The sequence below is a fragment of the Sparus aurata genome, chromosome 22 (genome assembly GCF_900880675.1).
Source record: "Sparus aurata chromosome 22, fSpaAur1.1, whole genome shotgun sequence".
Classification (NCBI taxonomy): Eukaryota; Metazoa; Chordata; class Actinopteri; order Spariformes; family Sparidae; genus Sparus; species Sparus aurata.
This window is the reverse complement of record NC_044208.1, coordinates 25,943,060-25,969,725: the sequence shown is the minus strand read 5'-3', so window position 1 is coordinate 25,969,725 and position 26,666 is coordinate 25,943,060. Positions and strand designations below refer to the sequence as shown.

The 26,666-nt window shown below is 46.3% G+C and overlaps 1 protein-coding gene across 5 annotated transcripts in view; it reads right to left on the bottom strand.

The window, feature by feature from the left end:
* klhl29 (kelch like family member 29) overlaps window positions 1–26,666 on the bottom strand; it is a 224,824-nt gene continuing 198,158 nt past the window's right edge. For all 5 annotated transcript variants that reach the window (XM_030405482.1, XM_030405480.1, XM_030405484.1 and 2 more), the window contains 3 exons: window positions 15,595–15,788; window positions 4,656–4,800; window positions 1–1,546 (listed from right to left, as the gene is read on the bottom strand). In XM_030405482.1, coding sequence (XP_030261342.1) covers window positions 1,363–1,546; window positions 4,656–4,800; window positions 15,595–15,788 — 523 coding nt within the window. In that variant the 3' untranslated portion in view covers window positions 1–1,362. The remainder of the gene's footprint in view (window positions 1,547–4,655; window positions 4,801–15,594; window positions 15,789–26,666) is intronic.

Below are 26,666 nucleotides of genomic sequence, written 5' to 3'. Positions count from 1 at the left end.
TTTATGTTCTGGTATATGTATTAGGTTTCAATAATAACAACTGTTAATTTCTCCTTTTTGGGTACAGATTTACAGACATACCATTTTTGAATCCAACCTATCAGTTTTTTTTTTTCTAAAAACATTTATACAGAGTTGCCTTCAGGTTTTTAAAATATACATATTTCCTTCCTGTATTTACAGAATACCAACCCAACATCATTTTGTGGGCTGCAATGAAAACATTTGTAAAAAACAAAAAAGAAGGTGGGAGGGGGGAGGAGGGCTAATCAGATGGAAAGACATAAACCATGGATCAACAGATAAACGTCTATGATAACAGTCACGGGTGGTTATTGTGCTTTTTTTCCGGAGGAACTGTCCCAACTCGAACATCTGATCAGACGTCAGTGGAAGGATGAATTCCCTCTCTCCCTCTCTCTCATAATGTAACGCTGTCTGTTTGTCCCAGAGAGCAAGAGAGAATGAATCAAACGGGGGAAATAAACAGGCCAACCAACCTCGCACTCCAGATGATATCTCAATCAGGCTGGAACAAAGAAAAAAATAAAATAAAGATTTTCTCTCTTTAAACCCCACCTGACCCAGATTTTATGGTTTTTCCTATGTTTAGCAAGCCATTAAAAGAACCGGGTTATACAGCGTTCAAAATCTGGTTTTAAAATCACCTCATAAATCTGCACGCTCAGGAGGGAATTTCACTTCCTGATACAGCGGAGAGAGAAGAAACTCGTCAAGTCAACTGATAAAGAGGAAAACAGTCGGCGGATTCCCTTCCTTCACTTTTTTCCTCCTGTCCTGTAGATGTCACTGCTGAAAAATGCTCGTACACCAAAAAAAAAAAAAGAAACTGCGCTCTAATAAATGACTATGAAACCTACACCTGTCGAACACAACTCTGAAAAAAGGGACGTAAGTTTTAGACCCGCGATGGCTTTCACTGTGCCGAGTCCGTAAACAGACAGAGAGGTGATGAGTTAACAGAGATCGGGAAAAGACGGAACTGAATCAATGACGACTTCATCAAAAAAAACACAAAGGAGTTTGTAGTTTACTAAGAGGGCCCCTGTGCCTGGATGGATGAACTACTACCATGACACATACAGTACTGGAGGTTAGGCATCGTCACCTGACATGGCTGAGTAGTTGAACATGAGTACATTCTGCACAGGGCTTTTTTTTTTTTTTTTTTTTTTTTTTGGGTGGGGGTGGAACAGGTAACGGGGTGGATGGATGCTGGCGTCAAGTCCAGAGGTCTCTGACAGACCGACCGGCCCGGCCCTAAAGCTGCCGTCGCACATCGTCCCACAACCTGGAGCTCCGCTGGTGTTTGGCGTCGACCCGGTGGTGACCGGCCACCCCTCAGCCGCTCTGAATGTACTTTTTGATCACCACGCAGCCGTGTCTGAAGAGCGGGCAGGGCAGCGACTGCAGGAGAGTCCAGGCGTTGGTGCACGGGTCGAAGGTCTCCATGTTGCCGAGCGCTGGACCCTCGCTGCTCACGATGCCCCCTGTGGCGTAGATCTTCCCGTCCAGGATCACCGCGCTGCACAGAAAGAAAGTCAGGATTGTAATTAAGATAACTGAACAAAGCGCGAGGAGCAGGGGCAGTTCTAGGGGGGGGCCAACAGGGGCCAGTGCCGAGTCTGGACCCCCCTGTGGCCCCCCCCAACAGGGAGTCTGCATCAATAATACAATGACAGATTTCTTGCAATGATTTTGTTTTGAAGCGAAAGGCAGAAATAAAGTGTCTCAACAGTTTACTACCCAATCAAAATTGCTGAATTGTTAACACTGTTTTGTCTGAATGAGGGATTTATCTTTTTTTTCGGGTTGTATGTGCCCCCTAACAAAAAAGCCGGCCCCAACCTGGCCCCCCTATTAAAACTGGTCTAGAACCGCCACTGACGAGGAGTGAACATGTCGGGAAATAAGCATCATCAGTTTTAAGAATAAGTTAGATTAGAAGACCAACAGCACTCTCGTGTTGGTACTTTAAATGTGAAGCTACAGCCAGTAGCCCGTTAGCTTAGCACAGACTCTGGACTGAGGGACACAGCTAGCCAAACTATGTCAAATAATAACAAAAGTCTGCTTGTGAGCAAAGCTAAATGTATAAATTAATCTTGTTTACTTGTCAAAACTTTGGCTTTACTCAGGGTTAGGGCTTGAGATGTTTCCACTGTTTGACAGCTGAAGTCTGGCAGCCGCTAGAAAAATTTCCAGGATGAAAACAGATGCAGCCAAGAAATAATCCGTCATAGTCAACATAGTAAACAAACTAGATGCGAGTTCATTACTGAGCATTACAGGTGCTGATTTTGATGCCCTATGAAACGTTTGCGTTTGGCTTATTTCTGTTTTTTTTAAGTCTTTGTGCTAAGCTAACCATAAGCTGGACATTTAAACTACAAACGCGAGTGGTTTCACTCTTCTTCTCTAATTCTCTGCCAGCAAGCACACATGAAAGTCTATTCCTTTAATATTTTCAGCCTTTTAATGTATTCACAAACATAATGTCCGCCGTTCCCACTCCGGGTCCGGATGACCTACCTATCTAATCGCGAGGGGATTCACAGAAAAGCGATGTAATCCCGTGTTCCCGCCATCAGTCCCACTACTTACTGTTCACTCCCTTAAATCTGCACCAGAGCTGTATTAAGTTACCGCTTATGCAAACCCCCGACATTCTCCTTCTGCCGCCGCTTCAAATTAAAAGCACCGACTATTAGGAACAAATCATGACAGAGAGGCTGCGTCGGGGAAGATAAGTGGGTGAGAGCCAAGTTGTAAGCTAATGTGGGGTTTCGATACTAGATAGCCGTGACTCACAGCGGGAATATTGTTCCTTCTTGTTAATCGTGATGAGCCAACAAAAGCTAGACAGAAGACAACATCTTTCGCGAAACGTGCTGATCGTCACGCTGGGGGCTGAGATTGTTTCGCATCGCTCACACGACGCGGCCAGCGAGGCTACTTTGTTAGGTAAAGGGAAACACACACACGCACAGGCATTACATTCCCTCTCGAGGGGGAGAGAGAGAGAAAAAAAACTAATGAAAAAGCAAATATCTGTACAAATGTGCTCATTTGATATGAGAAACAGAAACAGGAGTTTGTGTGCGGAGAGGATTAAAACTTGGGCTGTAAGCTGATTAGGGCTTTGTACTCCTATTGGGGTTTGGAACGATCTGCATTTACATAAGGTGCACGCTCAAATACACACACACATGGCTCACAGAGCGAAACAACATGCCGTCCGATTGCACAAATTCACCACACAGTTGGGACTTGGGGGGGGGGGGGAGGAAAAAAAAAAAGAAAAAAAAAAAAGATTATTACATAAAGCCTAAATCTACTCAGAGAGAAAGCCACACAGCTGATCCAAAATGGAGAGAGCGGCCGGGCAAAGCCTGGAGCTGCTCGTCCTGATAAACAGAGGGGCGGTGCGAGCCTGCGGAGGGCCGGGCGCAGCGAGGGGAGAATATCAGCTCTCCTGCACGATGACCCCGCTTAGACTTCATCTTGTGTCTAGGAGCATGCCGGGGCAGATAGTGCCGTTTCCTGAGTATTTCTTTCTTTTTTCTTTTTTCTCTCGCTTTTGGCAACTCGGTGTGTGTTTGTTGTTCTCCTTCCTCCTGCATCCCCCACCTCCTCCTTTCCCCTCCTCTCCTCTCCGTGTGTCAGACTTAGTTAAATGTAGCAGAACAGCTGCCTGCCGTGTGCTGCAGCAGCTTATCAATAACTCTGACAACATGATTTATGTTATACATTCTCCACATAAGATCACTGTCTGTAATTGCCTCCCAAATGTATTTCGTGCATGCTTCTTCGCTTTTTTTTTCTTGGCTTCTGCACTCCGAAAAAAAAAAGGAAAAAAAAGGGGGCTCTGGCCGGGAAGGAAAACAGTGGGTTCATTATCCAAGAAACTTCACACTTCAGTGACTTGGGCTGACGGGTATATTAGGATGTGATCCCACTGTTGTTAATTTCCATTTATCTCACTTTATCAGCCATTATGTGATCATAAGCGGTATAGGAGTTCCAGGTGTAAGACTGCCGCGTCCTGTTTTCTTTGTTGTTGAACATTACACTCAGAATACAAAAAAAATACTAATATGTCACAGTATTTAACTCGGGATGAATAAAACTGAGCGATTAAAAGCGTGTGTTGATAAAAATCAAGCAGTTTTTTTGGGTGGGGAGGGGGTTCTCAAACAGATTTCTTTGTTTTCTCTCAGCACGACAGACAGCGGCGGCACTGATCAGGCAATTTTCTAAATCAAGCCAGCGATTCAGAGAAAGCTATTTTTTTTTTTCTTCCTTCCTGCGAGGAGATAAGTTTCACCACCTCGGCGCTTTTGTGTCGGAGACGTTTTCAGCCCACGGTTGGCTTTGTTTAAGTTTTTAATTAACCGGCTTGAATACGTTTTCCCCCTGTGCAGCCGTTTACCTGTCTCATGACACAAAGACTGACAAAGCTCGAGTTTTGCATTCTTTTTTTTTGAGGCTGTGTGATTTATTAAGCTTCCCACAAAAAAAACCTGCAATTTGAGCTTTTGTGAAAAAAAAAAAAAAAGAACAAAAATCTTTTAAAACTCCACACTGGGGACTTTTAAATCACATGCGGCGCCGCTACGTTAATAATCTCTTACCTGCAGAACTGCCGAGAGTGATTCATGTTGGGACCGGCCTTGATGTTGCCTTTGTCTGGGTCATAGATAGTGGTGGCTCGAGCGTAGGCTCCTCCCAGGATGAATATAAAACCATTTAGACTCACTGCAGGGGCGTATTTGTTATCTGGAGATATGAGAGGAAGAAGAGAGAAAGAGAGAGAGAGGGGGGAGATTTTTGTTAAAAGGAGAGCTATTGTTTGAGTGTCACTCTCACACACGCAGCAGAAATTCCCATTCTGTGTAATGGCATCAATTTGTTTGGTTTTGTTCATTTCTCTCCCCCCCCCCCCACTGCGGTCCCGTGGCCGCATGCAAAAATCATCATCAACATTCTCCTTATCACTTCACAGATGTGCTGTTCTCAAGATTGCATTGGAAAAAAAGACACACACACACACACACAAAAGAAGAGGATGGATGGGAAACCAGTGAAAAGGCAGAGTTCATAAATCCTTGTGGCTTTATTGGGTTCTGCTCAAAAATATGTTTGGGCTTGGCAGCAATATAAAAGAGTTACCTAAGTCCCAATAATTCACAATTGCATTACGCTCCCTGGCACATCCATAGATTCACAAAGGAAAAAATAAAAGGAAAAAAAAAAAAAAACAGTGCATGTATTGGAAATACATGAGTGAACAGGTGGGCTTGTGCGTACTGTATAATTCAATCTGATGCAGTATACAGCACATGAGGAAAACAGAGGCATCGAAGCAGCGCCACTGTAGAATTATAGATGATGGGGAACAAAATGAAACAGTGGTTTGTGCGGAACGATGCCATTGGAAACCCGGGGCTTTGCGAGCAGCGGCCCCGCTGTGTGGGAAGAGGAAGTGTATTTCAAACTCGGGGCAATTTCTCTCGAGCAGACTGCAGCTGGCCAATTTACAAGCAGCATGAATAATGCACAGACACTTGGCCATGAGCCGCCGTCCTCGCTGTTTTCTGCCACAATGAACGGACATCCCTCATTGGAGAAGGGCAGCAGGGAGGAGTAACGCCTGACGCCTTAATAATGCCGGTGGAGGCCCTAAAGAAAAAAAAAAAAAGAAAAAAAAACAACTTCTGTGCAGTCAACCCCCTTCTCCTCTGCTGTCCGCCTTTCCCCTCAGCTGCTAATAGGAGTCCGACATGTTTAATTAACGAGTCACCTCTGGAGGCGAGAGGTGCTTCTGCTGCCCCCTCGGAGTGACGACTCTGAATGAGCTGCGCTGCATTATGTTTTCAGCTACCGCGCCTCCGCTCGTGATGTTTTCTCACAACAGAACTCGCCGCCGGATGACTTTAACGGCTCTGTTCTCTCCCCCAAAAAAACCTAATCACTCGCACCTGCACGAGCCTCATTTCCCCCCCTCCTCCCTCCCACGGTTAGCCATAAATGTAGGTAGAGAACATGCATAAACATCCGTTTGTGAATCGATATTCTACATCTCATCAAGACCGTACGATGGGAAGGAAATACAGAGTGCAATTTAACCAACTGTGTCGCGCCGGCGCTGTTCTCCAGCGGCGCCGGAACAGCTGCGACTACGTACTCAAGACAAAAGAAGTGAAAAGAACATAAACAGAAAACAAATGAATCGGTGGAAGAGCCGAATGTGAAATAAGGTTTATAAATGTGCATTTTGATTGACAAAACGGTGAATAACAATGTTTACTTCAACTTTACGACTCTCATCTTGATATCGCTTCAGCTGGCGGTATAAAACTTGAGTGTCCGCTCTGAAGCCTGCATGATATTTCTTCAAATGTCTCTTTAATAAATACCAGTTAACGTGTCGGAGATGGATTTTTGTGTTTATATTGGAGCCGGACCGCTTGTTTGATTTCCGGGGACCAGTGCAGATAACGACACTAGGGAGTAAAAAAAAAAAAATAAATTCCGATATTCAAAATATACGCGACGGCCCCTCAGATGTGGTTGAGAAGAAGAAGTTTTATTTTATCACGTACAATCTTGTCATCACAGGGGAAACTGGCTCTCTGCATTTAACCCATCCCACAGGAGGAGTGCACTTCCTGTTACCGGTACCGCCAAAAAGATTATTACACAGATTTTGTCCTGATATTGATGTGAGAAGTGAAGTCAGGGGAGCTGACTGTGTGGAATATGGACGGTGTTTCTGCGTCTGAAAATTGAAGTGATTTGGAAGCATGGGCGGCTCGGGAGGTAGAGCGGGTGTACGTCTAGGAATCGGAAGGTTGCTGGTTCGAATCCTAGCTGCATGTCGAAGATGCTGAACCCCAAACTGCCCCTAAAATGTCAAATGTAAGTGCCTTAAAGGGATATTCCGGTGTAAGTTTAATCCATGGTCTAACACACCGTGAAACTGTGTTAGACTCCCTCTTGAGAGATCAAGTTAGCAGACCGCTAATTTACGGAGTTTTATCAACCTCAGAAACGACCGCCACGACAACAATACACTGCAGTAAATGGATCCAAATATAAACCGCCACCAAAAAGCCACAAATAATGCTCAGAACAGCACCAAACTTCAGCAACAGTACAAATAGGGTCTCAGCACATAGTCCGGGGCATCTAACCTCCGCTAGCTTAGCTGGATTTCTACTGAAAAGCTGACTAAATTTACCACTCTTCTGCAGCAGCTTCCTGTTGACGGGAAGTCCCGACGAGTCGATTACCGAGTGCAGTAGAGTTCCGCGGCTCATGGATGAAAATGTATGATTATGACTCCGTGGAAAAGCAATCAAAGTTCATATGTGTCTTACCTGCCAGTTTATAACAGTTATTATCGAGAGCGGACAGGGAAAAGAACGGAATTGAGCATTTCTAACCGCACTCGGTAATCGTCGCGTCGGGACTTCCCCGACCCGGAAGCTGATGGAGGAGAGTTGAAATCTGTTTTTAGCTTCTCAATAGAAATCCAGCTAAGCTAGCGGAGGTTAGATGCCCCGGACTACTTCCACCGGAATATCCCTTTAAACCGGTATTCTTTCCAATGGCCAGCAGGGGGCTTCAAAAAGAAGTCATGTAAGCTGACATGTAAGCTTATGAGAAAACGCCCCCACTTCTCACTCCATCTTTCACCTCTGTAAACAGCTTCCTGTTGAGTTTATGATCTGCACGCCTTCTCTCATACAGAGCGATGTTTATTTCCATCCCTTTTAGAGTAAAACAGACGACTGGAGGGCTCGAGGGCGCGACTAATGCTGCCACATCTCGGCTTCAGAGCGGCGAAACAGACGTCAGCGGTAAATCATGATTCATCTGCTCGAGCGCGCGGACGTACGCAACAAAGTGTGATGTTGTGAGATTTCAGCGCAGACCCGAAGTGATGAACTGACTGACAGAAAAAACAATTAACTCCAGCCTCTAAATTACTTCTTCTTCACGTGTCACGCGACCACAGTGCAGTCATTTGCTCGCGTGCGGAAATCCAATCTGAACTTGTTGGTAACCATCCGAGGCCTCATTTTCTCCCCTTGAGAAACAAGTTGCCACTGATTGGTCCCCCTCACATTCAGCCTGACGTGTTTATTTTCTTCTTCTTCTTTTTTTTTTTTTTTTTTGTTACCTTCTTCATCTCATTGATATGCCGCTGCCAGTCTCTCCGAGGGCGCGTGTGTGTGTGTGTGTGTGTGTACATGATGTTTTGTGTTAGGTCCCATAAACACAGAACACTCATTTCTCTCTGCTCGGCGCCTGAGGCAGAATAATAACAGGATGCTCTCAAAGGAAAAACCTTTCTCTCCATTTTCCCCACAGAAACTCTCGCCGCTGCTTCCTGCCTCGCTCCTCTCTTGGACCCGCGGTAAGCAGCGGGTTTGAGTGCTTGGAGGAGTACCAGGCAGGTGTATCGCATTCTCATTTTGGCGAGCCTCAAAGGGCCGTCGTCAGGGGGTGGGGGGTTCGACATCTCTCCGCCACTTTGCGTTTGCACTTATCCCCCCTTGGCCTTTTCGAACTGAAAGCGAGCCCTTTCTGGCTTAAACAACATCGAGAGGCAGTTAAGAATGCACGAGTATCGTCTGTGTCAGCCAAAAAACTTTCTCTTTCTCAGAGGAAACCTTCCAACTCTTGTAGCTCTAACCGTGGAATTTGTCTGGGTTTTTTTTTCTCCTCGATAAAAAAAAACAAAAACTCCAAGATTTCCCACAACTGACCACGTTCTACATGAAAAATGAATAAAGAGAAGGGGAGGGGGGGGGGGAAAAACAAGAGACAGGGAGGCAAGGTTTCAACAAGGCAGCCGCTGATAGAAGTACAGCTGTGCCTGCGGGGCAACACGGGCTGACGCAGCCTCTCACACTCTGATAAAACAGCTTAGTCACCAAGTGTGGGACCCCCTCGGGCTGGGGTCAAGGACGGGAAACGAGCAAACAGACACACACACACACACGTCGGCGCTGACACAAACACACGGCGATGATGAAATTTGTGTCTGCTGTCTAAACAAACACCTTTGTTGTTGCCCCCTCGCATCCTTTCCTATCTGATTCCTGCATCGCCGCAGCAGATATCTGATTCTATAAAACCGGAACACTACCGTAGCGATAACACACACACACACACACAAATACGTAACAACCCACTCAATTATACCAATACTGTATACTGTACGGATCCAGATAAGACCGCTCTCTCTGATAAAAGACTTTCAAACGGCAGTCGTCATCACGGAGCCGCGGCGCTGCACGGAAACGTGCGGGAATCCTCGCCGGCTTCGTGCGTCCCACCAGAGAGCACACGAGGAAATAGGACAAAGAAGCTCCAGTTCAAGCTGCCAGATACTGAGATAAGATTGCGACAAGGTAATTGGAGCAGCGAAAACTTTTTTCCCCTTCCTGTTTTCACATGATATCTTTGTACGTGGTTGGGAGAATGAGAGCAGCCTGTGAAAGGACGGGCGCAGAGGATGACGGACACTAATTCCCCTCTTCTTCCACGTCCGTAAAATGGCTCCCTCTCTCTCTCTCTCTCTCTGAATCGCCGTGGCCGTGCGGCTGCTACATCATTTTTCGCGTGAGTCATTGTTGTGCTGTCAATTTCCCAATAGAGCGGTGTGGGCGCAGCGTGCTCCGCTCTCGGGGGGCCCTCCTGGAGTCGGGCAGTCGATGGAGACCCGTCTGTCAGCAGGAGATGCGCGCTGGGTCCAGTGTGTCTGAGTGCGATTTCATGTGGATGCTCCTGCGGGGACACTGAATGCGTGATTATGTACTTGGTGGGGTGAAAGGTTCATTTTACGCAAATTCTGAATAATTCTGTCTTTACTCGCTCAGCTCGTGGGGTCTCTGATCAAGCACATGTTTGGTTTAAAAGGCCCAGACAACTTTTTTTTTTTTTTTTTTCTGAGTTACGCACAGTTTCTGTTATTTCACATGAGAATCTGTTTTTTCTCTCTGTAATCTTTCCACCGGTTTGAAGTCGGCATCACCAACATCTCCTCGTCTGCAGAATCAGAGCCCTCGTCGCTCCACAGAACACTCTGAACAGTTTTGCAAAGGCGATTTCTTTTGTTGAAATGAGTTATAAAAGCAAGAAAACATCAGTTCTGACGTTAAAAGCTCTATATAGGAGATTTTCAACATTAAAGGTGCAATATGTGGGAATCTTAGTAAGTAAATTTCATTTATATAGCACTTTTCACAGATAAAAATCACAAAGTGCTTCACAATAAAATAAAATACAGCAGTAAAAACATAAAAATACAATGAATAGAAACAATTTAAGATATTCACTAAAAGCCTGCTTGAATAAGAAAGTTTTCAGCTGTTTCCTAAAAGAGTCCACAGACTCACGTTAGCTGCTGCATTTCCTGCGCGTCGCCGTCATGGCAGACAAAAAGTGTCGATCCCTGAGTGCGACCTGACAGGCACGCTTGAGGAGCGGTTCTCCATTACTCTCCTTCCTGTCAGGTCGCACTCGGGGATCGACACTTTTTGTCTGGCATGACGGCGACGCGCAGGAGGTGCAGCAGCTTACGTGAGTAGTTCAAAAACCTTCTTTTTCATAAACTCTGTGTACGCAAACAATGTTCTCAGTGCTCGTGTTCATGCGTAGAGACCCTGGTGATGCTACGAGCAAAGTTTCATGTTGTGTCGAGCCTTCTTAGTGTTTTAAAAATAGAGATTTTGATGCTAGCGTGTTGTGCCCCTAGCACTCCAGTTCAAAATTAAAGTGCTCAAAACTGAAACCGTGCCTCTTTCGTCGTAATTATGCTTTCACGCGAAGGTTTGACTCATATTCAATCCCAAATAAAGCCTCGGTTACTTTTTGGCGAGGTAAAAAGGCTGTTACAGTAGTCTAGACGAGAAGAGATAAAGGCATGAATAACCATCTCAAGTTCAGCTTTTGACACCTTAATACTCAATTTTGCAATCTTCTTCAGGTGGAAAAAGCAGTTTCTGAATAATTGTCTGGAGTGCTGCTCTAGCGACATTGCAGAATCAAAAATGACTCCCAAGTTTCTGAGGCTTGAATACGTTGTATGAAAAAAATCCATAAAATGATCAATAGAGAGATATCTACTTGTTATATCGCTAACCAGCTAGCGATGTAGCACGCCAACACTTCCACAGTGCTCCGAGCTCATAGTCGGGACCGCTAACTGAGCTAACTCGCTAATGGCAGCTACAGTGAGCAGCAGTTAGCGGTTACTCTGGCGCTATGCTTCTCCCAGTTTGTTTACAGATTAAATTTAACAGTCGGTCTCTTTCTAATATACTGCACCTTTAATATAGCAGCAACCATCTTTTTGCCACGCAAAGTATAATTTCACTTTGCAGTCCGTTTTGAGGGAGATAGTTAAAAACCGCGACGTTCCCCGGGGACGTCTTGTCACCCTGTGCTCGACGGAAAGTCAGGGATCATCGAAGTCAATACAAGTCGTCCTGAGGGGAACACGAATGTTACGGTAATCCAGACGTGTCGAGGTAAATGTAGACATTTCTATCCCCTCGACACGTGCAGCTAGCATGGCCAGAAAACACACCAAAACAAAACAGAACCCTTAAAATCTTCTGCTGGAGTTTCAAGATGCAACTTTAATCAAACTAGAAAACGAGTTCCATAATTTAGCGCCGACATCTGCTCTGTTCAGGAAGGACTGTCTGGTTGAGTAAGAGTAATTAAAAAGAAAAATAGAGAGAGATGCAATGATGTGGGAGATTTGAATCCGTGAAATGTATTAAAAAAAAAAAGCATTATTGTCACAAATTGTGAGAAGCTGAAGTTTTTTCCGAAATAAAGTAGGCAGATGGGAGTGCGATGATGTGAATGAGATGTGAATCTAAAACCATTTTTTTTTTTTTTTTTTTTATTTTACGAGGAGGCAGATTTTTTATTAAGGATTGTAGGGGGGAAATATCCGCTGGTATTGTGCCAAATGATTGTTGCAGTATGAAGAGGACGGCTGAGTCATGCTGAGGTTTGTGGCTATTCCAGAATCAATCAATGCGCAAACAACATTTCCTTTCACCTCCATTGTGCCGCCGAGGAAGCGAGAGCGGTGTTTTCCCAAAAACCTCGCCGTCGTGGTTATTTGGGCGAGCTGACCTTTTGAGGAAAGCAATGAGCCGTCGTAAATAGTTTAGTGCGTGTGAGGGGCGCTCAATTACGCTCCCATGTTTGGCTACATGCTCTGCTCAGGGGACACATAGCGAAGACAAAGGGAGATATATATACAGTAGATGAACCTGCGCCCCCCCCCCCCCCGCCGCTCATCTCAATAGACTTGTTGAAGGGACTATTTTTGGCACGAGTAATATTATTTTTCACTCCGCGAGAGATAGGAAGTCGGTCCTGATAAGTGTTTGTGAAACCCATTTGCAGTTCATGCGGGAGACGGTCCGTGCAGAGGGAAAACACACACATGAACGCTCACACCCCTACACACACATACGCTGATGCACACCGGCAGAAAACGCACACAGCTGTATTTGTGTCAGTCGATAAGACAGTGCTGAGAGACTGCGAGAGACGGGGGAGGAGGAGGAGGAGGAGAACGGGGGGTGAGGAGAGAGAGAGAGAGAGAGAGATGAACACAGAGATTAGAGAGCGAGAGCGATGGAGGGAGGCAGAGGGTTGATCGAGAAGCGCTCCCCACCAGCTCACTAAAATCATCGCCGGCCCAATTTCACAGGAAGCACTAAACCCGTCCATTATCTCTTGGCTCGTTGGCTGTCAGACGCAGGCTCATCTACACCCTGACAGATGACGGTCTGTCTGTCTGTCTGTCTGCGTCTGTCCACACACACACACACACACACACACACACACACACACATAAAAAGCACCAAGCACGCGCACACGTCGAGTTACCCTCCTGGCGCGTTACATAATTCATGCACTGTGTACCTGTGCCCCCGGGGGGTGTATAGTTGATATGAGGTAAGGAGAAGTTGTGCGTGCCTGCGTGCGTGCGCTCCTCACCAGACTTTCCTCTCTTCCCTCCCTCTGCCAGCTGCTCTGCCAGCCCTGTAATACCATTCAGCTCTCGCTCCAAACGCCCCGCGTTACATAATCATAATTTCCCTCGCAGTAGTGTTGCTCTCTGAAAGAGGCACTAATGACAGAGAGCAAGTTCCTGGGCAACGGCGCTGAGGGAAGTGCCTCGGCGCGGGTGCTTTAATGACACGCGAACAACGTCTTGTCAGGAAACATTTGAATTCAAATACATTTTTTTTCCCTTTTTTTTTCCTGACCCTGTGATTTTCTCTGATGCCTGCTGCTCCGAGCGCCGCCGCGGGTAACGGTATGCCGCAATTTCACATCGTCATTCTCTTTACATGCAGCGCCTGGACAGCTCTGCGCCCGGAACTCGCATTGTTGTGCCAGACGTCTTAAACGGGGTAATCCAGCGTCAAACGGAGAATTTTTAAATTGTGCGGAAGATTTGTGAATGAATACAAACACTGATTCTTTTATGATTGGAAAATATGTATTTCTGCTGCAGCTTTAATGGAATATTATGAAATGTTTGGAAACATGCTGTTTTCTGGAGGAGAGTGAGATAAAAACATTGATGCTACTCTCCTATCTGTTAAAGAGGCCAATATATAAGAATATTCATTTAGCAATCAATAAAAAAAATTACTAAAATTATTTACAAAGTGTTAAGAATTTGTATGATTTTATTTATAAGTCTTCGCATTGTGTTGCAGAGACGTCTACTGAAGTTAGCATGCTAGCCAGCTAGCCCAGGCCCGTCAGAAGAATCCTACTAGCGCTGTGAACACCAACACTCCCCATTATCTTGAGCTCTGGATCGCTAGCTGCACGGCTAACTGAGCTAACATCCTAGCTGCAATATGCACCTACTCTGGTGATATAATCTGATTATGCATTTAACAGCAGGCCAATTCTCACATACTGCAATTTTAAATATTTTCATTTAGTAAGCTAACAGTTTCTCTCCCCCGTTTCAGTCTTTGTGCTAAACTAAGCTAACCGGCTGCAGCCTCAAGTTTCACCTGCAGACAAGAGACAGGTATCAATCTTCTATCATCTAACTGTCAGCCGGAAAGCAAGTAAGAGCCCTTTAGAATATATCAAACTGTTGCTTTAGCCCAAGGATTTTTCTATATAAATATATATATGTATATATATGTGTGTGTGTGTATATATATATATAATAGTTCTGTCCAGGCCCAAATGTTAAGCAAACAGACTCAAAGGATATGTTCAAATCAATAGCAATCATCCCTGTGCTGTACCTTTCAAGGATATATTTCTGTGTAGAAAACCAGGCTGTGGGTAAGATCTTTGCACTGGGAACACAGCTGTCAGCGATTTGAATCACACAGAGCGCTGCACTGTGTGTTTTTCCTGCTACCTTGGAGTTATGGCAGCTTGGTTAGAGTGTTTCTTCTGTTGCTGCGTCCTTCACAGGTCCCCGGTGGCTCCGGCTGGAATGTGGCTGCAGGTTTACGCGGTGAATAACTACAGAGTTCGGGCCAATAACGTGTCAGGAGCTGTGGTCGGACCCACCTATCATTCGGTCTGCTCATTATAATGGCTGAGCAGTGACATGGGAAGAGAGGGGGGGGGGGGGGTTATGGAACATACTGAGTAGGATGATGATGACGGTAACGAGGAAAGAAGAGGGATGGAAAAAGGTCATACGCGGACCACTGCTTTTTTCTTTGTTGCAATGTGTCTGGGTCAACATTTTAACTGAATTAAACTCTTATATATATATATATTTTACCTGTGTGGTAGAAGTACATGTTCTTAAGTGAGCTCTGAATAATTACCCCAACACTGCCTGAGCACAAGAGACATCTTTAACGGAGGGATTCCCTTTTCATGAGGTGCAAAAGGAGCACGAAGCCTCACACAATCCAGCTGTTGTCTTGACAATCATTTTCCTTCAAATGGCAAACAGGTGTTCACGGTTTGGACAGGAGAAGTCAAGTACGCGATGTAGAAGAAGGTGTTCAAGTGGGTAGAGTTGCGAGAACGCTGTTGCTAGGCAACCGGGGCGACCACAACGGAGGGCCCCTCTTTGACGAGACTGCAAGATGTCAATGACCGAAGATTAAAAGCAACGCATGAATATAAATGGTTACACGCTGATGTCGCCGCAGTATGTGCCTTTTTCCCAGCCGCGGTGTTTGTTACGGAACCAGCGGAGAGAAAAAAAAAGCAAACATCAAAATTCATGTGTTGAAAGTAAAACAATTCAAATGGGTATACTCTTTTTTCGAATGAATAAATACTACGGCATAATGAAGAAAAGGGAAACCACACGTTTGGGAATATCGAACCAGAAAATGCAACACACTGCTCTTTTAAAAAAGGGAGACGACTGCTCTGCCATGACACAAAAGCCGACGGCGACAAAGGCGACGCGTTCCCCCGAGGGCACGACGTCTCCACGCCGGAGTCGAGCTGTGAACGAGTGCACGCGTGAAACTGCATCTGTGACACGCGCTGTGGGTGTTTTGTCACCCGTCTCACCTATCATGGGTGATTCGATGAAGCTCCAGGTGTTGCTCTGCGGTACGTAGGACTGAAGGACGCCCGCCGAGCGCCCGGCCTCGTTCACGCCTCCGAACACGTAGACCTTCCCTCCGCACACCGTGGCCGCCGCCGAGTGGACCGGCTTAGGGAGAGGTGAGACCGTCTCCCACTGGTTTGTGATGGTGTCGTACCTGGAGGGGCAGAAAAGGAAGATTGTTATTTACTGTGCAGCATTATAATATAATACAACAACCTTGGATGAGTGAGAGGAGACGGAGGTCAAGGTTCACGCTGACTGATGAGCAAAAGCTTCCATTAAACAGATCCTCTGGAGTCTCTAAATTACTAATATAATCTCTACTGATTCAAAAACTAACACTCTCCGATCACTCATTTACACCCACACGCGCACCAATCATATGGAGAAAAAAAACTAAAGTTCCCACTGCTCTGAATTCACAGTGAAACGCTCATTTTGGCTGCAGGGCTGACAGATATAATTAGCGGAATGCCTACACCACCAGGGAAGATGAAAAAGACCAACCATTATGTACAATGACAGCAATTAAAGCAATTACACAAAGCAACATATGTTGGGAGCTACAAGCCATTAGTCTCTGGAGTTGGGCTGTGTGTCAGCGCTGAGCTCTTTGGACCTTTTCTCGCTGAGCCCCCTCTTTGGCAGCGACTTCCGACGCCGAGCCTCAAACTCAGCCGACCCAAACCGGCACAAACAGACGCAAGCCAGATGAAAGGGCCTGACACAATGGGCGGCGTTGCGAACAAGACGCCGGCTTATGGGATTGTGCCCTTGTCAGAGGTTGAGCGTGCGTTTGTATGTATATTTCTTACATTTGCATTCGTGTTCCGTGTGCGTGTTTTTGGACGTGCGTTTTTGTGAGTCTGTGTGTGTTTTTTCTTTTTTGCCCCGTGGCTCCATTAGCGTGGCGTGTTAGCAGTGTAATCCCGTGTCCATGGGCCACTGATCAAAGCAGCCGCGCCGACAGCCCTCCAGCTGGAGCAGGCCTCATTAAAGAGCCGCCAACGGATCCAGGATCTGTGATTAAAACGTGCATCCGTTTAGACTACGGCGAGCCTTTCTTGATCAAGGTTGTGTCTTTGTTATAGAAGAAAAACACCTTCGCATGAGAGGCTTCAGCCGGCGTCCCGGAGGACAACAAACGGCGCACGTTAAACACTTGAGGAAAGTTTTTGTTATCGCCAAAGATGTCACTTAGAGACGAGTGCTGAGTAAGTGACCTTCATTAGCAGTTTAGCCTCATGTTCGCGAGCACCTGTGTCCGTTCCTTTAACTTTCTTTTAACTTTCTTTTCTTTTACTTTCTTAGACACACAGGTGTCCGAAGGTATTTTTTGTCTTGCTTTGCTCCTGCGACTCCTATGGCATTTGATGTCGGTCTGAATTTAAATGACACCTGGAAGCGCTGGTCGCGTCCAACTTCCCGGTATCACCCGGTAGATAAAAGCGCGGGAGGAGACGGGGGAATTAGCCTTCGGGAAAATTTCCCTTTGGGGGTCTGATAATGGTCTTGGCATCAGCTGCCGAGAGGATGGGTTTAATTCGACTGGCAGGCTGGGAGAGTGGTGACACAGAAGACACTCTTGGAAAGGTGGGCTCGAAACACAGAGTGCCAATTAGCACTGTTTAAACAGGGACACACACACACACACACACACCGGCAGCAGGTTGAGTAAGTGAGCCCTGCTGAGAGAGTGAGGACTGACGCGTGCCTCATTCTCCGGCAGATGTAATTACCCCTTGGACCACATCGAGGGAGGTTCATAAATTTAAGCATCAGACGCTGCTGAGTGAAGCTGATTACTGGACAGACAAAGGGCCAGCAGGACCGCTGCAAACAGCTGGTCCTGATGAGACGAGAAAACAGCGAGAACAAATGAAGCACTTGCTGTTAAAGTCAGCTACGAAATAAGACAGATGTTATGATGTTTGTCTGGTTATTCTTACATTACTCAGATTTTCATAGCGGCTTTAAAATCTAAAAAATTAAAGGAGACCCATTGTTCTTTTTTTCAGTTTTTTTCCCCGCCTTTAATTCCGCGACTTCTTGACATCACACGACGTCACCATGTCACACATTTGCATAATTGAATCACATATATTCACGATGGAAGTGAAGCTGACTGGAAGCTGAAAACGGCGACGGAGACGATCCGAGAAAACGGAGACGAGCCGATGCTGGTTCAGGCGTGTGTGAGCTGACCAATCAGAGCAGACTTCAGGAGGCGGGGCCTTAAAGAGACAGGTGCCAAAACAGAGTGAGGGGGAAAACAGTGATGTGTAGTAACCCAAAATAAGATCATGCACCTTCTATTATTCTTTCCTCCTCTCTTCTCTTTCAGCTAATGAGATAATGCAGCTCTGATTATCTTGGACTCTTTCTTTGTTCCTCATTTTGCGTCTATTCCATTGAGGATGGAGGTCTGGCAGTCCAGTTTTCGAGGCTTTGTTTGTAAGTTTGGTTCATGCTGGTTTTTTTTTTTCTTCAGTATAGTTTAGGGACAGAAATCCTGGGTCCTACAGCCAACTGTGTGGCTGGCCCAGACGTTCCCATCCTTTCTTTTCTTCTTGGCCAGGCCTCCAGAATCCCATGGTTTTGGTTAATTAATTCTATTAAATAGTTTTTTCCCCTTTTTGCAAACTTATCCTTGGGTATGGCGTCCTCTTCAAAAACAATAGTCGTCTCATGAACACTTTTCAATTAGAGCGCGTCTAAACCAGCCAAGAGTCCCCCGGGAGCAAACACTTGGCAACGAGAGAAGCTCGCCTTCCAACAGGCCGACACCTCGGAGCAGACCCGGACTGTAGGTGGGCGGCCATCTGCCTTGACCAGTTGAGTTAAGAAAGAAAGAGAGATCATTTAGCAGTTAAAGAGCCTGATCTTTCCCTCGGGAGCTAAAAATACAAAGCTACAACCAGAGTGGAATATAGGACTCGTCTTCAGCAGGAGGCCAGAAAACACGACTCAAAATGAATGCCTCTGTTGCTGCACGCGTGAATGGAAACCTGCTCGCTAACAATGCAAATTCATTAGGGGTGTTAATATGTCAATCCTGTGTTCTCAAATCAGAGAGAAAAAAAGCAGGGAACACGAACAGGGAAATCGATCGAGCGATTACGTCGGATATCAGTGTGTGCACGTGAGCCCGGAAATTCTCGTTTTAAGGGCCATTAATGTAAACATGACATATCTAACATGCAGTCAAAAGGGTCGGCAGTTCTGATTAAGACGAACACGCGCAGGTCAGAAGAGACTCCACGTCTCAGACGGGAGCAGAGGTCACGAATCGGACTGAATTCATTACACGTGCGATTCACTATCAAGCATTTAATACGAGCTGTGTCATTAGGACCGACGCCGAAAAAGAAAAAGTTCTCAGAGTGGGTGTACATGCTTCGATTATATCTCCGAGGCAGAGGAGTCGGAGGACGGAGAGAGAGACGGAGGAACAAAACACTGCGCTCATTACATAAACAAAGACTACGTCTCCGCTCGTTCTCCTCTCTGAAGCCTTCCGTCAGACGGAGAAGGCAGACAGGGCTCTTTCATTGTCGCTAAGACACTGTAGGAGTTTATCCATCAACATGTTGTGCTGCATCGATTGCTTTTTTTTTTTTTTTTAAAAGTGTTTATACACAAAGACCGATCACCGCATGGAGCCATGTAATCGGCTGTAGCTCCTGACAGGGCTCGTTTCATCACGCAGGGAAAATCATCTCGAAAAAATGTGTCTGCGGGGTTACAACAGAACAAACAATGAAGGATCGGTGCTCTTTTGTGTCGGAAGGAAAGACGGATAGGAAGGGTAGAGATTGGGAAATGAAAGAACGAGGCCAAGGCTTTCGGGGAGATCTGCCTCTGAATGTGTTATCTGGACAAAAGGGAAACTATGTTAATGCTCGCAGCGCACACTGTGACCTGCGACGAATCACAACTTCTATCTGATGTCAGCCAGGTGTCACAGTGACCCGTGCAGCGCGAACATAAGAACGTAGCGTTCATAATAACCATGATGTTCGATGCGCAGTCACACCTGCCATGTTTGTTGATGCTGACAGCAGACAGATTTGCCGTCCTCTCACCTGCCTGCTGGCGCTGCGTAGAATTAAACCTTATGCCCGTCTGCACGCTACACTCTGGAGAACATCTATACACTAAATACCAGGTGTTAAATACAACGATGGCGGTAGACTGGGGTGCGTTTTCTGAGCACACGTAAACCACATATTTATCGATTGGCGTCTGTCTGGCTCCTTACAGTACATCCGGCACCGCTAACTCAATATGAGCCTGAGTGTAGGTCTCTGTTTGAGGTACATATAAGAGGACTTAGGCTCTTTGATCCGCTGGAGATCGGCTGAGCGAGCTCTTTATCTCCATTGATTTCATCCTGCATCTCAACATAAAGCCGGAAGATAAGCCGCGACGCCGTTCTCAAAAGAAGCCGTTTTCTGACTCTGGAACGTGTCACGGACGTGGTGAAGAACGAGCCGAGAGGAACATGTGGCGCGCGAGCACAAACTGCCCCTCGAGCCCTCGCGCTGTAACATTAAAACAGGAAACGCGCAGCCCAGTCAAAGACCATAAAAATTAATGGATACCGCCAGGGAGTATGGATTTGCTCGGTGACATTACGCTTCTGAAAGCCTCGCGTGTGTCGTCTTGCTTTTTACTCGGCCTGTGATGGAGCGGCGCCAAGATGCTACAGAACAGAGGAATGAACACGAAAAGCGAGAGTCAGTAAGTCAAGACGGCATAAAAATAATGGCAGCGCTGCGGAGGACGACTGAAAGTGTAGAACTCGTCGGTAATAGCTGGTGCGTTTATTTTATTTCATTTACAAGTTGTTGACCGATGCCTTGCTCTTGAAGCTACTTTCCATCTTTCCGCCTACGCGTGGGCCGCATCTCTCTATTTCACCAAAACAATCCGATCGTGCGGAGGGGCGCCCGTGGCATCACAGTCTATCCACTAATACGGTTACCTGCAGGGGGGGGAGAGAGGGGGGATGATGAACCGCACTGTTCTCCATACCTCTCCGTCTCTCTCTCTCTTTCACACACAAACACGCACATACAATAAGATAAACTATAATAGATGGGGCTGCCACTCCTTGAGATACTGACACGGATCCATTTCCCCCTGAGATGCAAACTACAGGATATATAAAGTGGGAAAAAAAAACACAGAGGAGGGCTGCAGGGAGGAGTGGGAAAGAAAACCCAAAATAAATAAAACGCCTCACTCAGATAACGAAACCACTCGGGCTCTGCACACCTCAGCGCGGACACAAAAGATCCATTAAGAGGCGGACGAGTGCGTCGCGCTGCAGATACAACGCTGGCTGCTTAACAGTTCCAGTGTTCCCTACACTAGATAATCAAGCCAAACACCTTGTTGAGCAGGACGACGCACAAACAGGAAAAGCCGCACAAAACCTGCGTTTACTCAAGCTGTTAACCACACACACACATACACACGGCACACTAACAGCACTGTAACCTTTAAAAACTGAGTGCGTGCACTGGAATGCAATTGAAGCTGCAAAAAAAAAAAAAGAAAGAAAAGCAGCGTTGAATTAATCGCCTGCGGAGAGGAGCTGATGCTCTAGATCCTATCGAGCAGGAAGTCATGCCCTTAAGTTACAAATTCACATTAATCCCTGCACCATCCCCGGCTATCCATCTCACTCGCATGAACGCTATCTCTCTGTCTATCTCAGACTCCCGTCCCGCTGTCCACACGCACGCACCTCAAAAATGCACGTACACGGACCGCTAACTCTGTGTTTGTCATGCGGGTGATTTTTTTTTTTTCCTTGTTTGGGGAAAAAAAAAGGAGAACGGTCAGTTTGCAAACCAAATTGAAGTGTCACTTTTGGTTTTTCATCATCACAGAGGGGAGTAGATGAAATTTTGACACACATCTGTTCACCGCACTGATTGTATTCTAGCCGTGCTAGCAGTGTGGCTCGAGGGGACGGCGGCACAGGGAATCTGTCTTCTGGTTCAGACGAACTCGTGTCGGCAATTAAATGAAATTTGGCGACATTTACGCCCCTCCCGAGGACATATTGTAATTTAACTTTTCATCATCTAACTACTTTATCAGGGCAAACTTTTTATTCTAAGTTGGCAATATTTTGATTCATGAACAAATTCCTGCAAAACCAAATCCATTTCAATCAGCCCAACCTGCACAGACTGTTTAGTGTAGATAGTAAACACGCTGACGAGTGCACAACCGCTTTGAAGCCTCAAGTTTGGCATTGCGGCTGTTGCCGTCTTGGCTTTTTGACCATATTTGGACATAAGAGGTGCTGGGGAGAATATCCTGATTTATCATCTACCGTACTCTAAATGGGGCCATAATGTTCAAAGTAAACTGTGTTAAAAAAGACTTGAATCTAGCAAAAGAAGTCTGATGGCATGTAAGCTTATGAGAAAGTGGGGTCACTTTCTCATAAGCTTACATGCCATCAGACTTCTTTTTGCAACCAGCTGGTGATCAGAAAGAGTGCAGCTGTAAGCCACTTCTGCATCGGCTTCACTTTCCAGATCTGGAAGCTCAACGGCAGCAAGTGTTAGCATGCTAAAATGCTAAACTAAGATCTTTAACACACCTGCTCAATATCTGCATGTCGACTCCCCAAACTATTAGCGTGCTTATGTTAGCATTTAGCCCTTAGCACTGCTAGAATATCTTTCTTGTTACATGCATAATTTTGGTTTATTCATTAAGGTTCTCTTTCCAATCAAGGACTATAAAACCCAACCCTCTTCTTTTATTTAACAATTAACCCCCAAGTTTGCGAGCTCCCCCATCTGCTGTCGGGTATCATTAAACCAGAAGACCTCAGTGCAGGAAGACATTTGCATGCGAGCCCATGTTCGACAGTAGTTTGATTTGTTTTCTATAGGGCCGCTGGAACAAGAAGAGAGGGGGGGTGCATGTGTTTGAGTGTGTGTGTGAGTGCATCAATCCCTCATAGCCCTCTGTTTCCTGTCAGGAGTAATGAACTGAGAGGTTCTGATTTGGCTTGAGGAAAACAGGGCTACTGAATGAATCAGCTCCGGCCTGGAGGGCATTCAAAACAATTTGCACACAAATATAGGCATCATTTGCTTACATTAACATTTCCCACGTTTGCCAAGAGTGTTCATTAGCGGCTAGGTGGGGGGAAATCTCCACAGCACGACAAAAACTACTCTATAGTATAGTGGTGAGGGGGGGAGGAAAAAAGGGGGCAATTCAAATTGTCTGCTGACCTTTCATTTTTAAAGCAAATTCTGCTGCACATGTGAGGTGCATGTTGGCTGTTTTTGACAAAGGGAGCTGCTGATAGTGACTGTGGATGTTCATTTGGAATCATTCAACCGTGACATCCTGCTTCTTTGCATATTTGCAAGAATCTCATCCAAAAACGCTCTCTCTCTCGCACCTGGGCAGGATCGCAGCGTGGACGAGGATGACAAAAAAGGGGATGGGAGATGTGACTGAGGAGAGGGGGGGGGTAGGAAGGAGGAAATGAAAAAAAACAGGAAAAAGGAGAGTGGCGACAATATCTTTTGCATCAATTTGAATGTCTATCAAGTCAGGTGACAGATAGAAGCGCGTGGAGCGCCAACAGGAGAGAGAACATCCATTTTGGAGAGGAGAGGAAGGAGGAGGAGTGAGAGTGGGTGCGAGAGGACGGAGCGAGAGTCTATCTGTGTTGTGTCAGCTGCCATCTGTGTGTCAGAGCACATCACACAAACTGTGAGGCCTGTGCCCACACCTCCAGCGTCACCCTGCTGTCTGCTGGGCACCAGCACTCGCACATCGACCGCGTCTCCAAAAAAACGCCAACGTCGCTCTTTTCTCTCAGACTCGCACACGTTTGGTTACATTTTGCACACACACTCACACACACACCATCGCTTTGATCCACGACGTGTATGAGCATAAGTGAACCTATTGCACGCGGTTTAGTCTACTGAGGATTCCTCTTGGTGGAATAATCTGAATCCCTCAGACAACAAACGTGTCCGTCTTTGACTGAACATCTTTCTGAAGGACTGGAACCGAAATTCACTGTTTACCATGTCCTGTTCTCAGACTCCATTGTATCTGCACTGGAATTACCTCTCAGAGTCTGACACCATCTGTGTTTGGCCACGTATCCTGAAAAAAAACCCCCACATCTGAGCACCAGAGCGGGATCAGAAATCGAAAAAAGTTTTTTTTTTTAGATGATAAAATGCAGTGTCACGCCTTGTGGTTATCACGCACGCTGCTAAACACGGCCTCGACTGCGGTGTTGACTGCGCGACCGTCGGGGTGAGAAGGTGTGTCGGAGGTTAAGACGATGGAGAAGGACTGCTGGTGTCTTTTTTAATGATCTCTACATTTAGGGTGCAATTTGAATTCCGTACCACAGCGTATTTGGACATGCAGAGGCTGTCAGACGTGGCAGGAGCCGCACGCGTCGGCTCACGCTTTGCCGAGCTCTATTTTCACAAACAACCGCTTTACGTAAATTGCGAGAGAAGAAAACAAAAGCAGCAGCTTCGTGACAACTAATTTGAACTCGTTTGTATGCACCTCTGTTCCCCGTGTTAATTTTCTCGGCATGTGACAGCTGTTTGTACCTGCGTACTCTCTCCCGGGGTTGCTAATCAATGTTTGATGGCGAAATCTACCGAGTCCCTACACTTGTACAGGAAAGGGCTCCACGCTGCTCTGAAATGCAAATGTTTGGGGGTATTTGCGTCCTTATATGAGGCGCGTCCTCTTCGCCGACATGCTTGCGGCTTCGCTAAGGGACGTCACGTGACGGCAGTTGCGTGAATGACATGAGTGATGGGTTTGTGCTTTCCTCGGCTGCTGTTAGCATCAGCCTCCGAACTGAAAACTTGGAAATGAAAGCGCACCAGCAGCTTGTTTTTCTGATTTGGGATGCACAAACGATGCAACACGATTTCATTTAGCGATGTGTAAATCTCCTCCGGGCAGTAAACCCTTCGTATGTTATAGGGCTGTAACGATACACGTATCGAAGCTGAAATCGCGACGCTCAGATCCACGAACCTGTCTCGCGCTGTGAGAAGGCAGAATCGCGACACAACTTCCAGTCCAGATCAGCCTTATGAGCTGTAAGTAACACCACATTAACACCGCAGTGGTCGTTCGCCAATTCTCCGACCGTTGTTCGTTCACACAGAGCGAAACACCGCTGTAAAGACGAACCGCTGCGTAATTTTCTTTCATCAGAAGCACTCGGTGAGGTGCCGGTGACAGACGCAGGGCAGAAATGTGACGAGGAGTCTGTAGGACGGGCGGGAGGAAGGACGCTTCTCCACGTACAGCTGTGGTATTTTTAACTTGTCGCCAAAGACAGTTACGGTTACTACGTTACCTTAGTTTGGTTCCGTAACGTTGTTTTGTGGGACATTTCTCTGTATTAAGTTGAGCGAGGGACCTGTGCAGTTAACAGACCATCGGATAGACACGCCATCCACAATACTGCACCTCTGATACTATCAGACAAGCATCATATACGTAAGTTATTGAAATGTTACATAAATAAAATGTTTTATTTAGAAAGAAAAAAAAAATATCGAGGTTTGTATCGTATCGGACCGTGGGTCAAAAATCGTGATACAAACCGAATTGTGAGTTTGGTGTGTCGTTACTGCCCTAGTATGTTATGACTGGGCCACGTATGAACATCCAAAGAGTCTCACGCAAGCTTTTTTTGACATGTCATGCTCATGGTATGGAAATAAGCTGTGAACAGTTTGAAGCGTTTATGGTTGTCTCATCTCATCGACTGAAGGTAAAATCCCTTTAGTCACCCTTTGACCTGTCAGATTTATCTTGGGGCCCCTTGAGGGTTCCTGTGGGTGCTACTGATTTAACCTTTGACACACTTCCACATTCATGAACTCCCAGGTCTCTCTCATTCCTCTCGGGGGGGGGGGGGGAGGAGGATGGAGAGCTGTTTTGCTTGTTATTCGCTCATGATCCACACATCAGACAGATTGTGTATGATGACATCTGGGGATCTGATGGGAGTCTCGCTCTCCGTATGGACGGCCTTGGAGTGTGTTCATCCGACAGACTGAAGTCAAGGTCAGCCAAAAGACACACACACACACACACACACACACACACACACACACACACACACACAACACATCCCACTGCCATCACTGCAGGAGAACACACACACACACATCTCATTAACGCTGATGGATTACAGCACGTTTCGGGCTAATAACACAGACATACGTGCACACACCAAGCATAAATGCACGTACACACACACACACACACACACACACACACAGTAGACTATGGCAGCACATACAAACACAGATGGACACAGACCTGTCACCTCCGTGTCACCTTCAGCTAATCCTTGCGAGCCAGAGTGCAATCCATCCACTGGCCACACAGATTTACCCATAATCCCTCTGAATGAACTCATTCAGAGCAGAAAGTCTGCATCCTCAATGTGTGAGTGCACAATCTGCCCGTGCATGCACACACACACACACACACACACACACACACACACACACACACACTATGAAGATAAACTGCGGATATGCTGTACAACACTTGTGTCAACTTAAAAAGGCACCTTGAAAGACTATCAGGGAGAGAATTTAGGGAGCCATGATAACAGCGAGTGTGCGCTCTTTTAGTGCCTCTGTGTGTGACTGTGTGTGTGTGTGAGTGTGTGTGTGTGTGTGTCGACGCAGATTTAATTGGATGGGAATGTCACGTAGGACAGGGGACATGAGTGCTGCCGGTGGTGTAGGTCGTACACCAATTACTGCTCCGCACTCTTCAAAACTAGACAGGAGATGGAAGACTGAGACCCCACTTCATTACCAAAGTAAGCCCCTGTGTTGATAGCGGCCATGTAGGGCAGCACTGTGGGGTGTGGGGCGGCGGTATAGGGGCGATGGGAGGGGGGCTGGAATTAAAAGTGACACCTAAATTGCCGAGGAGAAAGAGGCGGCGGCGGAGCTCGAGGTTT